This window comes from Dermacentor albipictus, unplaced genomic scaffold (assembly GCF_038994185.2).
Source record: "Dermacentor albipictus isolate Rhodes 1998 colony unplaced genomic scaffold, USDA_Dalb.pri_finalv2 scaffold_27, whole genome shotgun sequence".
Lineage (NCBI taxonomy): Eukaryota > Metazoa > Arthropoda > Arachnida > Ixodida > Ixodidae > Dermacentor > Dermacentor albipictus.
The window spans coordinates 1757057-1780741 of NW_027225581.1; the positions used below are offsets into that span (position 1 = coordinate 1757057).

Consider the following 23685-nt stretch of genomic DNA (forward strand, 5'->3'; position numbering starts at 1 on the left):
GTTAGATGCGATGGCCTTGGTCAGCTGAGCGCCTGTCGAGATTCACCTAGCCAGCCACATGTCGTCCTCTTCGTTCACCGCTCTTCGGTGCCCCAGCATACTGTTTGTTGAGGCGTGAAACCACTATGCACTTAAGAGCGTCACATTTCCCTCCGCGCAGACGAAGCCCGTCGGGCAAGTCAAACAGGCTGTCGAGAAATAAAGGGCTTTAAACGGGCGAGATGCGAAAGTTCAGTCTTTGCTGACCGTCGGTCATTTGATGTGAGACGCGCTATGCGGTAGGCTGACTCGCTGATATGCTCAATAATAACATAGGGTCCAACATAGTGGGCCGGCAGTTTTTCACATAATCCACGTTTCCTGGTTGGTTTGCAGAGCAACACTAAATCACCAGGGTCATATATCACGTGTCGGCGTCGGCCGTCGCAGCGTGCCTTCGAGCAGTCTTGTGAAACAAGAGTGCGTAAAGAAGCAAGTCGTCGACCTTCTTCAGCAAGACAGACTGTTTCTGATATACAAAGATTATCGTGGCTGGAAAACGGGAAGATGGTGTCTAGTGTACAACGAGGCGGATGAGCGTAAAGAAGAAAGAAGGGACTGTAGCCCGTAACTTCATGCTTTGAGGTGTTAAATGCGAATGTAATGAAAGGTATCACGCTGTCCCGGTTCTTATGACCAGTGATTCCCATCGGATCGAGGAGGTCGATGCCAACTTGCTCAAAGAGAGTGCTGGCGGTGGCACTGAGTGGAGTTGACCAGGAGGAGCACTCGTCGGACACTTGTAATGTTGGCACTCGCTGCAGCTGGGCACATACTGGGTGGTCATCTGGTGCATTTTAGGCCTGTAGAACCTTTCTTGAACGCGGTATAGAGTTCGCGCAGAACCCAAATGACCAGATGTTGGATTGTTATGCATAGCGCGCAAGACGGAGACACGGAAACTCTCCGGGACCACCAGAAGATATCGTGGGCCTGTAGCAGAATAGTTGTTTTTGTAAAGAACCCCATCACAAACGCAGAAATGAGTAGATGGTGCTGATTGTCTTGCAGTAATGAACAGTGGTTCTAAAGTTCTGTCTTTTTGTTGCTCGACCTTGAAGGTATTTATATCAGGAAATCTCGGCTCCAGGGATGCGATATAGGGGTCTAAGTTGTCCGCGTTGCAGTCCGTCATTGGAAGCGGCATGCGCAAGATACAGTCAGCGTCGTCGTGTCGGTGGCCGCTTTTATAAGAAACGGTAAAGCTATATTCCTGCAAATGAAGTGTCCAACGCGCAAGCCGGCCCATGGATCACGGAGATTAACCAGCCAGCAGAGAGAATGATGGTCTTTCACAATAGTGAAAGGGCGCACGTACAGGTACGACCGGAAGCGCTGTACTGCGAGAATACCTGCAAGCCATTCTTGCTTTGTAACGGTGTATTTACGCTCGTACTTACTTAAAGAGCGACTCGCATAGACGACGACGCGCTCTTTGGTGTCGACGCGTTGAATAAGGACAGCGCCGATGCCAATACCGCTAGCGCCCGTATAAACTTCTGTGGGAGCCGCATGGTCGAAGTGTTTGAGAATGGGATGGGACGTCAGACGAGACTTCAGCTCACGAAACCTAGCTTCACATTCAGGAGTCCATGCAGAATGAACGTCCTACTAAAGGAGGCATATCATCGGATACGTGATGTGGGCAAATCCACGAATAAACCAGTGGTAGTACGGGCAAAGCCCTAGGAAACTACGTAGCTCTTTTACATAGCGAGGTTGCTTGAATGCTTCCACCGTAGCAGTCTTCCCTGGATCTGTTCGTATACCGCCCTTATCCACTAGGTGTCCCAGAACGAATGTTTGGTGCTCTCCAAAATGACACTTCTTCTAGTTGAGCACCAAACCCGCTTTGTCGAAGCAGTCTAGCACAAGATCGAGACGTGCGTTGTGCTCACTGAACGTGCGCCCGACAATAACTACATCTTCTAGGTAGCAGATGCATACTTCCCACATCAAATCACGCAGGATGCTGTCCATGAAGCGCTCTAAAGTTGCCGACGCATAACTGAGCCCGAACGGCATCACATTAAATTTGAAAAATCCACCTGTTGTTACAAATCCTTGCCTAGCCTTGTGCATAGGAATCTGCCAGTACCCCGACCTCCACTCAACAGACGAAAAGCAAGACGCTGATGAGAGGCAGTCGATAGCATCATCAATACGCGGAAGAGGATATACGTAGTTTTTAGTGATGGTGGTGAGGCGGTGGTAGTCAACACAAAATTGCCATGTACCATCTTTCTTTCTAACCAGAATCACCGGCGCTGCCGACGGACTACAGGATTCTTGGATCACATACTTATTTAGCATTTGGTGGACTTAGCCATTGATCAACTTGCGTTCCGATGGTGAGACTCTGTATGGTTTCTGTCGCAATGGTTGGGCAGGTCCCGTATCTATGTGATGGTGTATACAAGAAGGAGGAAACAATGGTGGCCCCTCTTGCTGGAAAAAGTCAAACAGTCGGGCAAGTTTTAGCAGAATTTTCGCCACTTCATGACGCTGCTTAGTGCTGTGTGACTTGTTTATCATAGTCAGAAATGAGGAGTGCGCCGCAGGGCAGGCATTAACGAAATGGCACTCATCCGCTGAATCAAGGGACGCTGTAAGAATGGCGAGCGATAGCACTTGATCTTCATGGTAGGCGGGAAGTTTCAGACGCTGTGCTAGTATTGCAGGTTCATTCGAACAGTTTACGGCGCATACGTTAGTGCGTGCCTGAACAACTGACAGTGTGCAATATGGTATCAGTGCATTCCTCTTGATGCAACTCAGATGAACGGGCTCCACGGTAGCGTCAAACGTTCCGTCGGTGGTAGGGAAACAGGCCACTGAAACACACGTAGCGGATAAGGGAGGCACAACTGTATCCCGGGATACACAAAGCACACTTTCACGATACGGTGGGCCTGCCTTAAACGCAGCAGAAAAGCTCGTACCTAAACTGATTTCACCCGTTTTGCAGTCGATGGTGGCACCACAGTTTCAAAAAAAAAAATCAAGGCCCAGGATTACGTCATGCGTAGAATGAGGTAGAACAGCCAGTAGAACAGCCTTCACCACCCAAGGTGACGTCTACATTACACACGCTCACCGAATACAAAAACTCCCCACTCACTCCGCGAAACGTATCGGCATGGTCCCAGCGAAACATGACTTTTCGTCCAAGGAGGCTTTTGAAAGCAAGACTCATCACTGAAACGGTTGCTCCCGTGTCCCCTAAGGCCATGGATGAAACCCGTCAATGAATAGAGACACCTTATTCTTAAACACACACATAGTTGAAGGTATCTCTGTCGACATCGAAGATTGTCCAGCGACCTCACCTCCTACGCCCGTGCTGGCTAGTTTTCCAGAGGTGGCGACGGGTATCGACGCAGTGGAGAGGGTGATGGGATTACACGAAGAGTGGGTGGTGGTGTCAAGCTGCGATCGGATGCTGGAGAACGGTTCCGCAGCGGCTGCGGGTGCTGGTGTTTTCGAACTGCCCTTCGAAGCGCTCAGCTGTAGCAGAGCGAAGCGGCTGAGCCTGCTGCGCAGGAAGAACGGTCGGTCTGCGCGCAAACCTGCTGGGGCGAGGGTGTTCTGGAGGTCGGTGTTCGGGCGTAAATGTGCCCTCCCGTGGCCATGGAGCTCCTCTGTGGTTGACGTCTATGACACATACCGCCGGTTGCCAGGAAGCGCAGGGTGCGGCAGGCGCCATGCGTTGCGGGTAATAAGCATCAGGTTGTCATATGACGCTGCACGCAAGTTCCTGGTGCCGCAGCAGTTCTTCACGCACGATCTGCCGTACATAAGACGAAAGATCGGCGGACGGGCTCTCATCGACGTTGGCAACTGTTGTCACATTCGCCAGGCGTCCTAATTTTGGCGCAATGCGACGTGTTTTCAACGTCTCAAACGTACGGCAATGACGCACGTCTGAGACGGAATCAACGTGTTCCCGGCTTATGAGGTAATCGTATACCTCTGTCGACAATGTATATATCTGTATACATTGTTGAAACCTATGGAGCCAATCTAGGCATTATGAAATCAGGGTGTAGATGAGCCATATGTAAAAATACTGAAGGATATCTATGGCGGCCCTACAGCCACCATAGTCATCCATAAAGAAAGCAACAAAATCCAAATAAAGAAAGGCGTCAGGCAGGGAGATACGTTCTCTCCAATGTTATTCACAGCGTGTTTACAGGAGGTGCACAGAGACATGGATTGACAAGAATTCGGGATAGAAGTTAAGGGAGAATACCTTAGTAACTTGCGATTCACTGATGACATTGCCTTGCTTAGTAACTCTGGGGACCAATTGCAAGGCATGCTCACTGACCTGGAGAGGCAAAGCAGAAGAGTGGGTCTAAAATTAATCTGCAGAAACCTAAATTAATATTTAACACTCTCGGAAGAGAACAGCAATTTACAATAGGTAGGAGGCATTGGAAGTGGTAAAGGATTACACCTACTTAGGGCAGGTAGTGACGGCGGATCCAGATCATGAGACGGAAATAATCAGAAGAATAAGAATGGGCTGCGGTGCGTTTGGCAGGCATTCTGAGATCATGAACAGCAGGTTTCTATTATCCCTCAAAAGAAAAGTGCATAATAGATGTGTCTTACCAGTACTCACCTACCGGGCAGAAACCTGGAGGCTTACGTAAAGGGTTCTACTTAAATTAAGGAAGACGCAATGAGCTATGAAAAGAAGAATGATGTGTGTAACGTTAAGGGATAAGAAAAGAGCAGATTGGGTGCGGGAACAAACGCGAGTTAATGACATCTTAGTTGAAATCAAGAAAAACAAATTGGCATGGGCAGGACATTTAATGAGGGAAGATAACCGATGGTGATTAAGTGTTACGGACTGGATTCCAAGGGAAGGGAAGCGTAGCAGGGGCCGGCAGAATGTTAGGTGGGCGGATGAGATTAAGAAGTTTGCAGGGACTACATGGCCACAATTAGTACATGACCGGGGTAGTTGGAGAACTATGGGAGAGGCCTTTGCCCGGCAGTGGGCGTAAACAGACTGATGATGATGATGATGAAATGTCCCTTAATTACCTATTACTAACAACCTTTCCCTAATATGGGAAGTACACCCAGTTGTTTAAATTGCGATTTGTTACGTTGCATCATTACGTTGCACCATACTAACAAGCATTTTATGAAGTGTATGGTAGTTTTGAGTCTTTAAGTTATATAATCAGCGCCCATCTATTGGTCTGAATGTTCGAAAACACAAAACACATTTTTCACATGGCAACGTTTTTCAATAGGAAAACAGGTATACACCACTCCACAAGTCAATAATTGGTTCATTCGAATCTATGAAAGCAATATGCTTGGCAATTACTGCAAAATAATAGACCACGACTTCCAAACAATTTGTACGTCAATAACATTCTTCTTAAGATCTGTAAGTACAAAATGAGTTTTCAATAATTTATTTACCGATGTGTTTAGCAATATTAGGTAAAAATTTAAAGGATATTTAGTTAAAGCGTTAAGGAACACATTTCGGTATTCTTCTTCCAAAACCTTTGGTCGCTAATGCGTATTTTAACGCCATGTTGTCTTAGTTTTATTTGTCGGAGGACGACCTGAATATAAATTTCATTTTTATCGTTCTTGCTAATTGTGTCTTTCTTGCCTATATTTAGCTGAACTTTGTATCGCTGATAATAAACTCTATAGTTTTGTTTGGCGTTACCATATTTTACCTGATTTCGGGTGGCTGTACTCCGCTAAATTGTTGTAGGTGCACGCAACATAGCCAAGCTATCGAGCGAAGGCTTTTACAAGGGGCCGCTCTGCTGTGAGTAAATGATGTGCTGGCGAAAGAAATAGAACTAAATATAATGCATGATTATATCGGCAGAGGCACCACTGGCCCACGATGGAGCCAAACTTTAATCGAGAGGATGTGTGTTTATTCAAGTCAGGAAAACCCAACCTGTACACAACCGCTATATTGAAATGTGTTTAACCTATGGTTAAACTAAGGTTCGCTAGCACATACATGGTTATCACTGGTAGCTTGGAACATCGAAAGTGATGCAGAAATGAATAAAAAAAGAGGAAAAACGTAAGGCTGAATAGAATTGCGAGCATTGGAGGAGGACAAGAAAAGCCAACCGACAAGGTCGGGTTGGTGGGGCAGCGCACGTCCATATCATTTTTTGCGTTGCGTACCTACTCTCATGCGTGATACATCATCATGGTCCTGGGAGGCCGTTTACATGAAGTGAGGTGCAAAGCAGTACGTTGCCTTCGCCTCAGCGCCTTAGAGGTCTGCAGACATGGCGTCGGCTCAACCGCCAGTACCCGATTTTTCCAAGACACTGCTAATCCCAGCAAGGATGCGGGCGAAAGGATCCAACGAGCACCTGTTCAAGTCTACATTTTCACAATACACCAAATAGCCTGCCGGCGCAAGCGCTTCTTTGGGCTTGTCAGGGCGAAGAAAACTTGCGTTGAGGTGCCTTTGTTGGGGATTTGAATAATTGTAGAGTGGGATCAGTTATAAAGACAAGCGCCGTTGTAACGAGTCCAGATTAGAACGCTTCCTGGCAAATCTGATGTGGTCGTCATAGTGAGGACGAAGAAAAATTTATGGTAGGGGTGTGCGAATATTGAAATTTTCGAATACGAATCGAATACGAATAAGGCGAAAAACGGTCTTCGAATATCGAATCGAATATCGAATATATGTGTAGTATTAAAAAATTGCAAAATGAGGTAACAATAGCTTCATTACCCTTTTAAAAATAATATTGCATTTTACGAGGCTGCTTCAGGTTAAAGAGGCACTCATTATAGGTAATGCCCTCAGGTAATGTCAGGTATTGCTCTGTCAGGTAAACGCTTGTTACAGATTATCGCGAAGGAAAATTTACTGCTCAACATGTTCAGAAAGTAAGGGCTCTCTATGCACTGTGACAACATTTGTCCAGGTAACATTTTCTAGGTGCATATTTTATTGCGCATACTTAGAAAGCCCGAAAGTACATCATATATTGTTATGAAAGAGCCCTGGAATAAAGCTTGGTAAAAAAAAATTGAAACTGATCATGTCTCACGGGCCTGATGCAGATAGACTGGAACAGAGCGTACACATTCATAGTAAGCTTCGTCACAGATCACAGTGCTGTAACGCTGTGTCGTCATTTGGTACCTTCTTTTGTCCCTGTTTTGTGTTGCGCTATAACGAACCTTACTATGACTCCCAACAAACTGGCCCAACCTGCCACCTTGATGCAGAGCATACAGATAATGAGCGGATCATGTGAAGCTCTCAGTGAATAAACATGTTTTTAGGAGAATGTGGAGCAAGCATATAATTCGTTAATTGCTAAATTATTCGCAGTGTGTCCGAATATTCGCCGTTTCGACCATTATTCGGCCGTCCTCGAATATTCGTGAATTTACGAATATGCATTTCTCGAATCGAATACGCTTCGAATAAGGAAAATATTCGATTCATATTCGAAATTTCGAATATTCGCACACCCCTAATTTATGGTGAAGGTGACTGTGCCATATTAGTACCCGTTTGAAACAGGAAGTCCACAAATTGCCACCCTGAATTTCTGACCTAATGAAGTAATGTAAAGATCTTTATCAGTCTAACATTTTCTATCTGGAAATATCCTCCTAACATTTACTATTTTGTCCTTAGGCAACCAGATCAAGCCGAGCCTAACCACAGGCCCTGCGCTTTGTGTTCTCATAGATTTCTCTTTCTAAGTTCTCGCTTGCCCATTCTTGAATATATTCATGTTCTTTTTTTTAACTCCCCGTGGTTGCTAACTGGATATTCTGTTGGGCTGCTGAGCACGATGTCGCGGGATGGAATGGCGGCCACGGTGGCTGCATTTCGATGAAGGCGAAGTGCGAAAACACCAGTGTACTTAGGTTTAGGTGCAGGTTAAAGAATCCCAGAAGGTCGAAATTTCCGGAGTCCTCCACTACGCTGTGCCTCATTATAAAGAAGTGGTTTTGGCACGTAAACACCCAATAATTTAATTTTAATAATTCTTTCTTTATCCATTCCGTGAAATTTACGGCCTCCTGTTAACTTATTTTGCATGATTCCTGGTTTTATACTTCTACTTACAAGTATCCTGTATTTGGCTGCCAAACATCGCAACCTCTTCCCCTATTTTGTGGCAACTCTTACCATGGTACACTCTGCGATGACGATGACGATGATTTATTGTCATCGCCTTATAAACGGCGCAGCGCCGATTAGACACCTAGCCTGCTTGATTTATTCAGGTATGCTATAGACGTTTTATTTCTACCCTTTTTATTTACATCTCCTTAATTTCGTTTTCCTTCAAAATCTACCTTGTGCTGTTAGCTATGCCTGTAAGAGATGCGGTCGTATCAATACCTTCCCTGATTTCCCCCCCCCCAATACTCTAAATATCTATTGCGTATCCCGACTGCCGACATTTTACCGTTAAGTCCATTTTAAGCCCAAGTGCTTCTGCATTATGTACGTCAGCTACGGTTCTCACTAAGTCAAACCCTTCCCATTCCATTTGGATGCGCTTTGTGGTATCCAGATCTTCGCTCCAGCATGCCCATTACTCATCTAGTTCCGAATGCGTGTCCCGGTGTGTTGTTGTCTTCAGGCGGCCTGCTCGATCTTCAAACAGCAAGGAACTGCCGATTGTGTAATAGTACATATTTTCTTTTCTAATTTCCTTCTTCTCCTTCTCGTTCATCTCCATGGTTCTTGTTTGAATTCGTTCAATTCTATAAGCTGTCTCTGTTTCTATCACTTTCCTTGAGATGATTACTGTTTACCTATATAAAGTTTCAATTACCCTGTTCTTGGCTGCTGGTTTTCCTGACCTCTTACAACATTGTGTGTCCATGCTTTTCAAGTACAGATGCTTGTGCACTTTAGCTGCCTATTTACGTTCACCCATGTTTGCGAGTTTTCCTTCAAAACAAATTTTGTTGTATGGTTCTCTCACTGCAAAACAGGTCCAATCTATGTCACCCTGCACTGCCTCACTAGTCAGTATACAGTGGGCTCCGAAAGCCAATTGACCTACGAACTTCGGCTAACTGCCAACCTGGACAAGATATACGATTTTAAGCACAGAGTGTCATTTTTGAGCGCGAGCACCAGCACCATTACTTCTTTCCAGATTTCACGCCCCACATCAGATTTCATGTGGCCCCGTAGTAATCTGTATTAAATTATTGCATCATTCCACTTCCCCTTCATGTTCAGATTCTCTGGGTGGGAGCTTGACTAAGTATTTTCTTCCATCGCCAAGGTATTTATATTGCTTCATTATGAGCAAGACTTGCTGTCGAATTGATGCCAGGTAATTCCTGGTCTCTTCATTGGAAATCACAATTCCCAATTTCTCTGTACTAAACTTGAGGCCTAGAACTGTCTCTGCTTTACCACATATATTCTCAGTTGTGCATAAATCTATTTTATTGTCAGCAAACTGTACAGTTGGTGCTTCGAGTACCTTATATGGTACCAGAATCTTCTAGGAGTGCGTTTGTTTCTTTTGGGAATGTTATGTGCATAATGGGGTTCACTTGCGAATTTTTTTATCTCTTGCACGAGGTCATTCGCTGCCCATTTTCTTGATATTTGTTACGTCTAAGGAGCACCTCACCTTTGTGTTATTCTAATTTGTTGCTTTCAAGGTGATTTCTAGACGCCTGCTTACGTTCTTCTATAGCTTGTTTTATTTGTTTGTTCCACTACTTACCTAGTTTCCTCTTTCAATGCAACACTCTTCTTGCCTTATGTGGCATTTGTGTGCTGAATAACATCTACCACTTCCTTATATTCCACGATTGCTGTAGAAAAGAACACCTTAATTGTCTTCTCTATATATTCTGCGATGTCTTGCATTTGCTCATTACCTCTTTGAAATTCTGATGCCCTTGGTTCGTCTTTTGTGTTAGTATCTCTCTCAAACATTAAGGTTGAGCATCAATACTCGCTGCCTAGGCTTTTTTTGCAATCTTCGTCTATAATCAGTTGATGTAGTTGTTCGTATGAAATTTCTGAGACTAAGGCGTACTCTATATATGACTGCCTGTTTTCTCATTGCGAAGTTGCCTGTCCATGGCACGTATTCTCCCTGTTAACCGCTATAAGGTTCTGTTCATCACACACATGCAGCACTTGAGAACGTTTGCAATGAGTATATTCATCTAAATGATTCATGGTCGCATTCATATCTCTCACTAATATCACCTGGCTCGATTTATTTAACTCATTATTAGCGATTCTTCTACAATGAAGGAATTACTTATTTTTATCTCTGCTAACACTACCTGTACATAGGTAAACTAGGCCCAGCCACGCCTTGTTGCCTATCCACGCGCCGCAAATCCATAAATGCTCCTCACTTGTATATTTTACCTTTTGTCGCTTCAGACAACGCCTAATTAGCATGTCCTACGCCTCCGCCTATCCATGACGTAGTCCTGATGTTGCACCTTTCCCATAGAAGCTTGTCAACAGGCGACAGCTCCGAATCTCCCAGATGCATTTCGGTCAAGTCATATATCCTAATCACTTCGTCATTCAGCCACGTTTACATTTCGAGCCATTATTCCTATTTTATGTTACCGTGCAAGTTTATTACGCAGTGTTGTCTTTTGTGCGTCTTTTCCTAACTCCTTGCGGTCCCATTCTCTCTCTTTGATGATGTCTCACTACATTTAATATTTACTCTTCCTTTTTTTAGGTGGCCTGGGGCCCACCTAAAAAGAGGCTACTGCCAATGCCGCGAATCGATGTCCAACAGGTCTTGCTACACTTTCGTTAAAATGTATCAGGTCATACACAAAAGTACCTTCGCGGCCTTCTTGGTGCCTTCACCGCTTGATCTCAATGACCGTAAAATTCATCGCTTGAGTTCGCATCCAAGTTTGCCTGTTTACTGCAAGTACTGCCCTTTCACTTGCATGCTCCTGTCTTTCAACCTCTGGCAGTGAGCACCATCTGATCTCTACTTCCTTTGAAACCTCCTGCAGGTAGCGGACTCCTTTCGTTATTTCCTTGGCATTCCCTGCCACACGTCCTTGCAGTACCTCAGTCACTGCGTTCATTATCACCCCTAAGTGCCCCTCTTTCACACGTTACACATGCGTGTCTTCGCTTTCGCTATCACCTGACCATACGGTTTCCCCGGAAGTGCACTAACTTGGACTCGTTTGCCTGCACTTACCCTACATGTTCTACTTTACGTATGCTGGAATCCTCAACAATGACAACCCGATGCTTTTCATTGTCCTCATCGCCGAAGTCTGCACCTGTGCCTACGATGCCCTTTCCTCCTGTTTTATCCATGCCGGTTGCTTTGTTGTCTGTTTCCACGGCCAGCACGTCAGTGGTTGGCCCTTCGTGGCCTCCACTAATGTTTCACCCATGCTTTCAGGCGTAGTGCTTCTCTTACTAACAAAATTAGGAAGCATGGATGGTCGAATAAATATTTCTCAAAAATAATGAGGCTCTTGAGCGTGTATTCATTCAATGTGGAGGCCCAGTATTTCAGTAACATATCCCCCTGAGTGAATGAATGAAACTATGTTTATTCCCCATTAAAATACACTGAGGGCACTGCAGTGGAAAGGAAGGGGTATTATTGCAAAAGGGAAAGGTTAACGCTGGCTCCGTTTAATAACGAACGTCCTGGAGGCACCTGCCAATAACACCACGGTGCGAGCATCTGCCAGTAGAAAGATTTGAAGAAGAGTATTTTCACTGGAAATTATCCTATGCTTCAAGATTAGATGGAAGACCCCACTGGTCGTAGGAAATGCCGGTATCCATCAGGTCAGGGAAAATGGATATAAAATTATTATTAACCTATGAGAGGCCCACTAGCTCTTCCTGAAACACGGATTTTGTAGTCATTTATGGTGATTTTGTCGCGCTCAAGAGGTACTAACATACAAGCTGTGCCAAAAGCTATTTGGTATTGGTGTTACCTTGATAGTGCGTAATAGGCAAACCATAAAATAAAGATGGCACAGCTTAGCCCGACCGGCGAAGCATTCAATGCATAAGCATATTATTCGACAGGTATACATAGTAAGAATAGTATTTTTGCAGAACGCACTAACTTGCAAACATTCGCTTACTAACTAAATTATAAGCATGGTGTCATGCGCGCAAGGGCACGAATGAACTCATCTCCACTCGACGACCACTCTCAAAGCGGTGGATGAGGATCAGTGTAATCAGCAACGTGGCAAGTGCCCTTAGTTCTACCTCTTGCTTCAACGTGTAGAAAGCGAGCAGAACACAGCCGAGCTGAAGTCATGAGCCTTTAGCAAACACATACTCTGTACGCATGGCATATCGCTTTCAAGATAGGGTCACGCGGCCGCACTCGGCCGTGTCATACGTAGTAGCCGCCATGCTGCCTTCCACTTCCACTCCACCTTTTTACTTTACGTTCGCGCACATATCCAACGGTGCGTTGTCATGATTTCGTGGATGGATGGATGTGTGATGTTTAGTGGCGCAAGGGCCAGGTGTGGCCAAACAGCGCCATGACTGATAATGATGTGTTAAGCACTGATTGGTGAGTTACGATGATGAGGTGTAACATGGCTGTAAAGTGGCCTAAAATTCGTCGCTATCGTAGAAGCATAAAACGATATATAGGTATAAAATTATGACAGTGATACGTGGAGTGGTCTCTCGGTATAGAACGAGTGATAAGTGATAATGGGGCTAAAATGCATGAATATGGAAATAGCACATATGCCTCCTTAAAGCCTTTGAGCCCAAAGGCTGGGAGGCAGGTGCTTTCTTTCAATGCAGCTACCGCAGCAGAAGCCTCTGTTAAGAGGCTGTGCTACGGATTTCCTGGGGCTATAGTATGAAATCTATTTACAGCTTTTAAAAATTGAAACAGTGATTGATGTTTAAAGAGAGGTTCCATACCTATAATCATTTGGGGATGAAGTGGAATTTGTTGCCGGTGAGGTAATGGAAAATGCTTTTTTCCTATTTGCATCTAATTCTTTGGATTGCATCAGGATGTGAAGCACGGTAAGTGGCTCACCACACTTATCACACATGGGTGGATTACCACCTGACAAGAGGTATGCGTGTCTACTGTATGTGTGTCCTATTCTAAGTCTGCAAAGTGTTACTTCCGTGTGGCGGTTCTATGATACCGGCGGCCAGTTGCCAAGATATGGCTTGATAACATGCAGTTTATTTTCTGTTTCTTTACCCCATAACCGCTGCGAGAAAGCCCTGAGCGTTTTCCTTGTGGAGGGCTTAAGGTCCATTACAGGGACAGTCGTGGAAATGTCTGCAGCGTTCGCGTGCACGGATGTGGCTAGCTGGTCAGCCAACACGTTTCCTTCAATCTCGCGGTGCCTCGGCACCCAGCATACTACGATATGCTGCCTGGACGCATAGGCGGTGCATAATGCTGAATAGAGAGATACAATTATAGGATTTTGATATGTTTTCACAGTTTTGAATGCGTTTACGACGCTCAAAGAGTCTGTGTATATAACTGCATTTGGGATATTCAATTCTTTAATGTGTTTAACGGCAGCCAATATGGCGTAGGCCTCTGCTGTAAAGATACTTGTGCTCGTGTGCAGAACACCGGTACCCGAAAAGGATGGACCGACTGCTGCGTAAGATACGCCAGAATTACACTTTGATGCGTCTGTAAAGAATTCAGGACATGAGTATTTGTGCTGTAATTCGAGGAAGTACATTCGTATATGCGCGACAAGCGCGTGCTTTGTGACAGCTACGAAAGATGTATCACAGTCTATTGGTTGCCACTGCCACGGCGGGGGCCGTATAGCAGGGGACATAAGGTGGTATTGAAGCAGGGGAAAACTTGTTTCTTCAGCTATGTCTCTGACACGCAGTGAGAAAGGCTTTGCCACTGTGGGCCGGTTGCGAAAAAGCTGACAACTGGACAAATCGTTTATAGTGTAATACGCGGGGTGCTGACTGTTTCCGTTTACTCTAAGAAAATACATGAAAGACGAGTATGTTCTCTGCAGTTGAAGTGACCATTCATCCGATTCAACGTACAGACTCTCCACTGGGCTTGTTTTAAAGGCACCTGTGGACAGGCGAATTCCTAAGTGGTGGACAGGGTCTAGCATCTTTAGAGCAGTTGGAGTAGCCGACTGGTAGACTATGGCTCCATAGTCTAGTCGTGTGCGTATGAGGCTTTTATACAAATTCATGAGACATTTTCTATCACTGCCCCAGGTTGTGCGTGAGAGCACCTTTAAGATAGTCATTGTTTTCATAGATTTGATTTTAAGATACTTTATGTGCGGTACAAAGGTTAATTTCGCGTCTAAAATTATGCCTAAAAATTTATGTTCCTTGTTTACAGGCAGACGGTCACCATGCAACAGAATTTGAGGATCAGCGTGCAGGCCTCTTTTTCTCGAGAAAACGACACATGTGCTTTTTTGTGGGTTCAGTCTAAACCCGTTCTCGTCAGCCCATTTGGAGACCTTGTTAAGGCCAAGCTGGACCTGTCGCTCACAGATTGCAAGAGAACTTGATTGGAATCCAATCTGCACATCGTCAACATATGTTGAATAGAAGATGTTACGTGGTATGTGTAGACGAAGAGTATTCATTTTTACTATAAAGAGCGTGCAGCTGAGCAGACCGCCCTGCGGCACTCCTGTTTCCTGTATAAATTTCCGTGACAAGACATTGCCCACTCGAACACGGAATGTGCGATTAGACAGATAGCTTTCAATAACACTAAACATATTGCCATGTATACCTAACTGTGAGAGGTCTCTCAATATCCCAAACCGCCACGCAGTATCATAAGCTTTCTCCATATCTAAGAATACTGATAAAAAAACTGCTTATGAACAAAAGCTTCAAGAATACGTGCCTCGATACGTATGAGATGGTCACTGGTGGATCGACCCTCGCGAAATCCGCACTGGTATGGGTCGAGGAATTTATTTGATTCGAGGATATGTAGTAGGCGACAGTTAATCATTTTTTCGAATACTTTGCAGAGGCAACTTGTTAGCGCTATAGGTCGGTAACTTGATACAGAGGAAGGATCCTTCCCGTGTTTCAGAATTGGAATTACAATAGCCTCCTTCCAAGCGGAGGGGATCTCGCCGGAAGACCAAATAACGTTGTATAGGTAGAGGAGGGTTTTCTGTGTTTCGGGTGGTAGTTGTTTTAACATCTCATATATTACGCGGTCTGAACCTGGGGCGGATGTATTACAACAGTTTAGTGCTGCCTGCAGTTCTGCTATACAGAATGGATCGTTGTACGCCGCACTTTTAGCAGACTTTCTTACTAATATTTGCTGTTCTATTTGTGTTTTGTACTGTAGGAAGGTTTCGGAGTAGTGTGAAGAGCTCGATATGTATTCAAAATGTGCACCGAGAAAGTTGGCTTGGTCTTCAAGGCTTTCTGCGTGGCTATTTACTAGAGGTAAGGAATACGTTTGCTGCCCATTAACTTTCTTCACTTTATTCCAGACTTTTCTCTCATATGTATACGAGTTGATGCTTGATATAAACTTTGCCCAGCTCTCTCGTCTTGCTTGCCGGCGCGTTCTCCTTGCCTGGGATTTGACATGCTTAAAGTTTTCCAAGTTTTCTGCTGTTGGCGAATCGCGAAGCAGCGCCCACGCTTTGTTCTGCTTCCTCCGATCTTGCCTACATGCATCGTTCCACCAGGGAACACGCCGCTTGGAAACCATGCCGCTCGCTTGAGTAATACATTTACAGGCGGCATCCAGTATAAAAGCTGTAAAATATGCAACAGCATCATCTATAGTTATACCAGACATCTCAGTCCAAGTCATGTGTGTAAGAGATCTGTACCGTTCCCAATCGGCTGTGTCAATCTTCCACCGAGGGACCTGCGGGGGAAGTTGATCGTGTTTCGGCGTAGTTAAGATTACTGGGAAGTGGTCACTCCCATATGGGTTGTTAAGCACATTCCATTTAAAATATGGTAAAAGCGTCGGCGATAAAATGCTAAGATCTATGGCAGAGTATGACTTGTTGGCTAGGTTAAAATATGTGGGCTTCCGGAGGAAAAAAGCACCTGTTCGATGACGCGACCTCGCGCATCACAGCGCGAATCGCCCCACAAACTACTGTGTGCATTAAAATCACCGAGGATCATATAGGGCTCCGGGAGCTCATCTATTAATGATTCTAAGTCGCACCTGTGAAGCTGATAATGTGGTGGTATGTACAAAGAGCAGATGGTAATGAGCTTATTTAAAAGTACGGCTCGAACGGCCACGGCCTCAAGAGCCGTTTGGAGCCTCAAATGCTGACACGCTACACTTCTATCAGCAATGATAGCTACACCGCCAGATGATGCGACAGCATCCTCACGGTCTCTCCGGAAAGTCATGTATTGTAGGAGGAAGTTAGTGTGTTTGGAAGATAGGTGGGTTTCTTGCACACACAGCACTTTAGGTTTAAACTTACAGAGAATTTCTTGGATGTCTTGTAGGTTTGTTAATAATCCTCTGATATTCCATTGTATGATGTCATCCATGTTGAAAAAAAAAGTTGTGCTGTGTGTCTCAAGAGAGAGGAGAATGACATTACTTTACAGGGCCTTGGTTAGGCCCTGTAATTGTTGTTTTGTCCTTTTTGGAGCGGTCAAGGTAACCTCGCCGCTCCTTCGACGCTACTTGCGCCGTTTGGCTTGGACTGGTGTCCATAGCCTCTTGCGAGGCACGGGACACCCGCTCCAGAGAGCGATGTGTGCGTCGCGTAGACTTCGTCTCAAGCGACGGAGTCTTCGTCCCCACGGGGCCGGAGGTCGACAGGACCCCTGTGGCCTTTCGACCTGGTGTGGCCACTGGTGTGGACACTTTCAGAGAGGCCACTGGTGTGGACACATTCAGAGATGGCAGGGCAGCGTTAGCTGCTCCCACCGTAGGGGCGGGTGGCGTTAGCCTCGGCACGCTAGGCGTGGTCCGGGCTGCCGCCAGAGGCCGTTGTGGTGCCGCCCCCTGTTGCACCACTTCAGCGAAAGGTGTTTTCAGGGAAAATAACGCAGAGACCCTTTGTCTTGCTTCACGGAGTGTTATGTTCTCCTTATATTTTACTCTAATTATTTCTTTCTCTTTCTTCCAGGCTGGACAAGCTCTGGAGTACGCAGGGTGACTGCCGTCGCAGTTCGCACAATGTACCTCATTATTGCAGTCGCCAGCAGAGTGACCGGTTGCGCCGCACTTTGCGCACATAAGCTGTCCTCGGCAGCTCTGGGATGCGTGACCAAATCTCTGACATTTGAAGCAACGTCGTGGGTTAGGAATGTAGGGTCGAACAGGTAGTTTTACATAGCCAGTTTCAAGAGTCTCGGGTAGAGTAGTTGAGCTGAAAGTTAGTATTAAATGCTTTGTTGGGATTTCATTGTCATTCCGTCTGATTTTGATGCGCTGCACATGGATTACGCCTTGGTCCTTCCATCCATCCAGGAGTTCTTCTTCATTCAGTGTCATTAGGTCTTCATCTGAAACTTCGCCTTTGACTGTGTTCATAGTTCGATGTGCGCTGAGAGAAACAGGGATGTTGCCAAAGGCTACGAGGTGTGCAAGTCTGTTGTGTTGTTTTTTGTCCTTTAGTTCGAGGAGCAAATCCCCACTTGCCATCTTTGTTACTTTGTAAGCAGCTCCAATGGTCTCTTTTAGGCACTTGGCGACAAGAAATGGTGAGATTACTCTAGCTTTAGTACATAACTGTTCACAGTGAAGTACATGGAATTTCGGGAAAGTTTCTTTGTTTTGGAGAATGAATAGAGAGGTTGCGTCGGTGCGTACCCTTTTCGAGGCACGATCAGGTGAAAACGGGTTCGAGGATCCCATGGGAAAAAGTAAGTTGTTCGGCAACGGCGTCTGCCACCCACCACGGAGCCCAACAAGGGGACGTGGCAGAACATGTAAACAAGTCTTCACAGCGCCAGCAGTATGCCGTTACTATAACCCAATATGGTATACCCAAGGCAGGAGAGCCACACCAGGTTAACCCTTGCCGCCAGGAAAAGTCGAAGTGAATGGAAAAGATGAGAAGACAGGAAAGATCAAAAGGGGAAGAGAAAGACGAAGATGAGGGTAGACAGAGACAGGAAAAGGCGACTGCCGGTTTCCTCCAGGTGGGTCAGTCTGGAGGTGCCGTCTATGTGAAGCCGAGGCCGAAGAGGTGTGTTACCTCCGCCGGGGGGCCTTAAAGGTTCCAAACGCCCAGCATCGGCTCAACCCCCAGGATCCCCTTTTCTCCAGACACGGCTAAGCCGCGCACGGCTACGCGCGGGAGTGTCCAACCCTCGTGTGCTCGGGTCCGTGGTGTCGCAACACACCAAACGCCTGCTGACGCAGACGCCCCTGCGGGGTGTGATTTCGTCGCACTTGAACTATACACTAAACATCGCGGCGACAGTAACGACATCGCTGACAACAGAATTACCCCATGAGTGGGCATACAATTGCTGTGCCAACAAATAAAATGCCTGTGACCAAGTGGTATGTAAATGGGCCTTCTGTGCTGCGTATATTCGGTTCGAAATAGACAAAATCGTACTTATGAACACCACTGTTAACTTGATCGCGAGCTCTCACTTGGTGTCAATATGCGTAAGTGGAGTGCGCCTGCAGCAAGTGAACACTGGTTAAAGAAATACCGAAACGGGACGGGGCTCAGAAACCTTCACGTTGTAATTCCAAGACGATACACATTACCAGTATGATTTTCACATATATAAACATAAAGCCAACATAAAGCCATTTTTCCCAGTACACTCACTATATCATCGGGATGAAAACCACATATGAGGCGTGATTAGTTGGCCTTCTTCGCATAAAACGGACGCATGTTCTCTCTTCCAGCAATCTTGTAAGGTCATAAAAGTCTTCCATAAATCTCGAGTCATCTGGAAAATAAAGATAAATTTTCAGAGACATCCGAACTTTTGAATAGCTAAAGAGCGAGAATGTGTGCACTTCCTTAAGCAAGAACCAAGGTTCTTTTACGGCCTAGGTAAACTTGAAAAGGGTATTTGTTCTCAAACAAAAATAACCTATTGCAGCGAAGCTGTCTATGGCCAGGGGCCCTATAACGTAAAACTATTGCAATATGTTTTTATTCCAATCTTCTCACGTGAAGGTTTCATAACCCCCGACGCAAGCATCGGGCCGTCAGCAGCAGTGTTGTCATAGCAGACCAATCAAACGCTCTCATATATAGGAGGTCACTTTTGTTCACTTGAAAAACAAATAATATTGCCTGCGCTGAGTGGCTTGCCTTATCTAATTGGCTGACAAGAGGTGAGAAACACGCTAAAGTGGAGAGGCGTTCAATTGAGCCGAGACCCTAGACTGAATATTGATAACCGGATGAAGAGAGTGGTGCCGGGGTCTGCGATTGGTCCGCTTTTCATTTCTTAGCTTGCAGTGGCTGGTCGAAAATTGCGGCGGCATGCAACGGAAGCTTAAGAGGAAGCCTTGGCTCCGGTGCTCCTATTTAAATGCGTGTAAAAGGAGAATTCGTTTTTCACGGCAGCCACTGCACCAAATATGACGATGTTTGTTGTATTTAAAAGGAAAACTTGAGCAATATTGTGACTGTTAGCCTCAAATTTTTTATTTAGGTCATGAACATTCTATATAGAGTTGGCGGAAATCAAACATTTTTGAAATACTAAACTGTCAAGCTTACATCTCTGTAACTCAGCAGCGAAAAATAATTGTGTAATTTTGTTATTTGCATCTAATAGAAACTCAAAAGTGGGCGAAATTGGTATGTTACACATGCATAAAAAGGTACACCAATGTTGAAATACACCTTTGCAGAACCCTCATGCACCACGTAACAAATTCACGTAAGATATAATATGAACAACCAAACTTGCCCGCCTACAATGGTCTAGTGGTTGCCGTTTACAGAACTGCGATATCTCTTCTTGATGGAGAGCTATGAATTTGTGAACTTCGTGCTTTTTTTTCATGCTTTCGAATTTTTCAATATGCTTCTAACAAAATTCAGGACCTAAATAAATATGTTTACAACAGTCACTAGAATTTACCAATCTTTTTCAACGGCAATACATTTCGTTAACCCTTTCAGGCGCCACTTGCAATTATGCATAGAAAAAAATCTCTTTATATATAAACATTCTTTTTGGGACCTAAGAAACACAAAACCATCGAATTCTTGAAAGTTATCATGACAATGTATTATTTGCAACATCGTACACAATTGTGTACACAGCGCCTCGGTGGTCACAAAATTCACTTGTGGAATGCGAGGAAGCAATTTCTCTCTTTCATCAGGCACAGTTGCACGGCGCATTTCATGCAGAATATCCGGGTGCCTCGTGTGCACTTCTCGAGCTTGCACCTAATTCGCACCTTCTGGTCGCGGGATTCGGACCAATGGTCAAAGGAGTCGTAGTGCGCGTCGGTGCAAGGAAGCGATATTCTTGCTTTTTTGCCCTATCTTTGGTTGTGGTGCTTGGATCTCTGCAAGAGAAGGCCTTCCACGCTTTTTCTCGGGTAGTACCGACCTATTTAATGCTTCGGCAGCTTGCAAGCAAGCGAAAATTCATCAAATATAGGAGTTTAGCTCCAGGCAGCGTTTGATTGTCACGGTGGTAGTCCAGCCAAGAATTGCAGATACCCAGGTTCACAAAAGGAAAAAAACACTCTTTGTCCACTTCTTCAGCTTGCGTTTCCGCTGCAGCAGCATCTTCCTCTTCTGTGAGGTTGGTGAACGCAGCTGCAACGCAGGCGTCGGTCGCTTCGCACGTGGCTTCTTCTTCGTCACTTTCCCCAACGTCTGAAACATTTGTCAGCAATGAGCTCCAAAAGGCTTTCAGCTGTCTTTTGGGTTTTCTTTTACTTGTTTGCATTGTAGAAAGAACGACGAATGGCCAAAAAACCTGGAAAGAAAATCAAAGCAACTCTCAGCGTTCTTCATTTCTGCAGCGACCACGGCGTTTTGTACACAATCGTGTACAGATGCGCGTGCGAGCGTTAGCGTTTGGTCATTTCCTCAGAAAGGATAAAATTATCACTCCTCGGTACTTCATATGATGCACAAGCGCGTCTAATTTTTTTTCGCTTGCTACAATAAAAAAAAGCGGCTCTAAAAAAATAAGAACTTGACTCACCGCTCTTTGCTGCTCCGGCATCCGCCATTTCTTCTTTTGATATGGATATTTTCACCGAAATGCGACAGATGGTGCCCAAAATGCACATGGTTGTCAGTTTAAAGTTTGGGAATGTGCTAAAGCCAACCTAATAGAAAATTTCGCGCCCTAAACGCGAAAAAAACACCAGAAGTACAATGTACACAATTGTGTACAAGGCGCCTTAAAGGGTTAAAATTGGTACAAGGGATATTTCATAAAAACGTGTTGCACTTTCCATGTATTTGAATAGGCCGCCTTGGAGTTGGGCCCGAGCTGAAGATTCCATTTAAGAATTACGGTAATACGGATTCTCAGCTAAAGAAAACTTCGCAGAACGACGTCGTAAATAAGCCGAAAGTGCTCGAAAACGTTATGCGGCAGCGCAAAAAGTTCTATTATACAAGAATAAACACAGGCTCTCCGGCAGGTGCGCGTAGCGAGTGCCTGAGCAAACGGCGGCAGCCATATTTTATTCATTGCAGAGCGGAGTAGCCTGCGGCTATTCAGAAGAAAATTCCGTTTTGTTAGGCATAATATAGCACCTCTAAGGCGTCCACATCACTCTGATGCAGCGAGCTTTTATGGTTTTGTGACATCGCGTGACCGGCAGGTAAAGTGGGTTCAGCCCAAAAACATTCGACCAATAGCCCTATACAAATGGTGAACTTGCGTCGAAACGGAAATAAGTATTTTTCTTATGTTTGGTCAAATCACGCATAATCAGTGTGTACATAATAATAATATTTGGGGTTTTACGTGCCAAAACCACTTTCTGATTATGAGACACGCCGTAGTGGAGGACTCCGGAAATTTTGACCACCTGGGGTTCTTTAACGTGCACCTAAATCTAAGCACACGGGTGTTTTCGCATTTCGCCCCCATCGAAATGCAGCCGCCGTGGCCGGGATTCGATCCCGCGACCTCGTGCTCAGCAGCCCAACACCATAGCCACTGAGCAACCACGGCGGGTACAGTGTGTACATGTCTGTGACGTGTGTATTATGCGACACGGTGCGGTGATTGGAAATGACAAGACGCAGATGACAAGTAGTGCGCGCGCCGAGGCGAATTCCATGCTCGATGGAAAACGACAACGTCGAAGAGCGTCGGGCACGGGAACACGCGGCGCAAGAAAAGAAGCTAAAAGAAAAATAGCCAAGCCAGTCAGAAGAATAGTCATCTTGACACTCATTCCTGTCATCCGCCCTTCTTCGACTTGCTCCCTACCCGTAAGTGCTGGACTAACCTGCGACAGCACTGTTCAGCGCTGTACAGCTTTGTGCTTCAGCGGGTATGCCGGATTTGCGTGCCGCTCATACGTCAGCTTGGCCAACAATGGTGCCCGCATTCGTGCTGCCGTCCCGTGGCAATCACGGGTGCACTTTCTGTGCATCATTCTTTCCAGTATCTGGCGCTTGGGAGTGCGGAACAACACCACAATCTGAGCCTGTCATCCTCATTTCATGGTGGCAGAAGCCATCAACAGCGACACTCCTGTGAACGCCAAGCTTTAAAACTGCCTCACCCTTCTACATCCCTCTGTGGGCTTGGTGGCTGTGCTGCTAAACAGACGCCGAACCAGCTTCCTCCCCTTATGCGGGTTAGTCCACCATGCAGCTGTTTGCTAAAAAAATCTAATAATTACTTTCCGCTCCTGCTGCCAAGCACGCAGTGTTTGATAATTACTATTGTTGATTGCATATCTGTTGTACGGTCTCTTTTTCTGCTCGCTGGGGATATCGAGACAAATCCTGGTCCTGACACGGCTGCCATCCTTGCAGAATTGAAAAAAAGCTATCTGCATGAAAGCCTAAATTGCTGGGCGATGTGCAAGACATAAAAACACAATTGAAGAAACAACCACTGCCCTTTCGGACCTGTGTAAGAGATTGGTCACTGTGTAAACCAACTGTCAGCATACAGAAAGCTTGCTAGAAAGCGTGCGTACAAGACGACACCATTCAAACTCTTCGTCGTGTCTGTAATCTCGAAAGCCGAGTAGAGGATGTCGAAAACAGGTCTAGACAAAATAATTTGATATTTTATGGCATATCTGACACTTCTTCCAACGAATCCTTCGCGTGCTCAGAGGAAATAATCATCCGCCACAGCTCCAAGTACCTAAACTTAAGTGTAAAACCTGATCAGAACGAGAGTGCGGATTGCCTTGAACGCCAAATTCCAGGCGGAAACTGTCCCTTTGTCGTATTTTTTGTAATTTTAAAACAAAAGTCCCAATTTTGAGAAATGGCCGAACGTTGAAGGGTACAGTATTCAGCACTGGCGGAGATTTTTCCAAACAAACTCAAGCTGCGCGTGAGCACCTCATCACATATGCGAAAATCAAAGCTGTACCTTCTCACTTCGGTATAAAACCTGGCATATCGGACACAAGCAATTCTTTTTGATGAATCCTCCAACAAGACGAAGAATTATTGCTGCCAAGGAAC

General features: G+C 45.4%; 1 protein-coding gene across 1 annotated transcript in view; it reads right to left on the bottom strand.

The window, feature by feature from the left end:
- The window catches only part of LOC139052590 (uncharacterized), a 239935-nt gene that overhangs the window by 140514 nt on the left and 75736 nt on the right, over nucleotides 1–23685 (bottom strand). The window contains exon 3 of the mRNA XM_070529674.1: nucleotides 18850–18976. Coding sequence (XP_070385775.1) covers nucleotides 18850–18976 — 127 coding nt within the window. The remainder of the gene's footprint in view (nucleotides 1–18849; nucleotides 18977–23685) is intronic.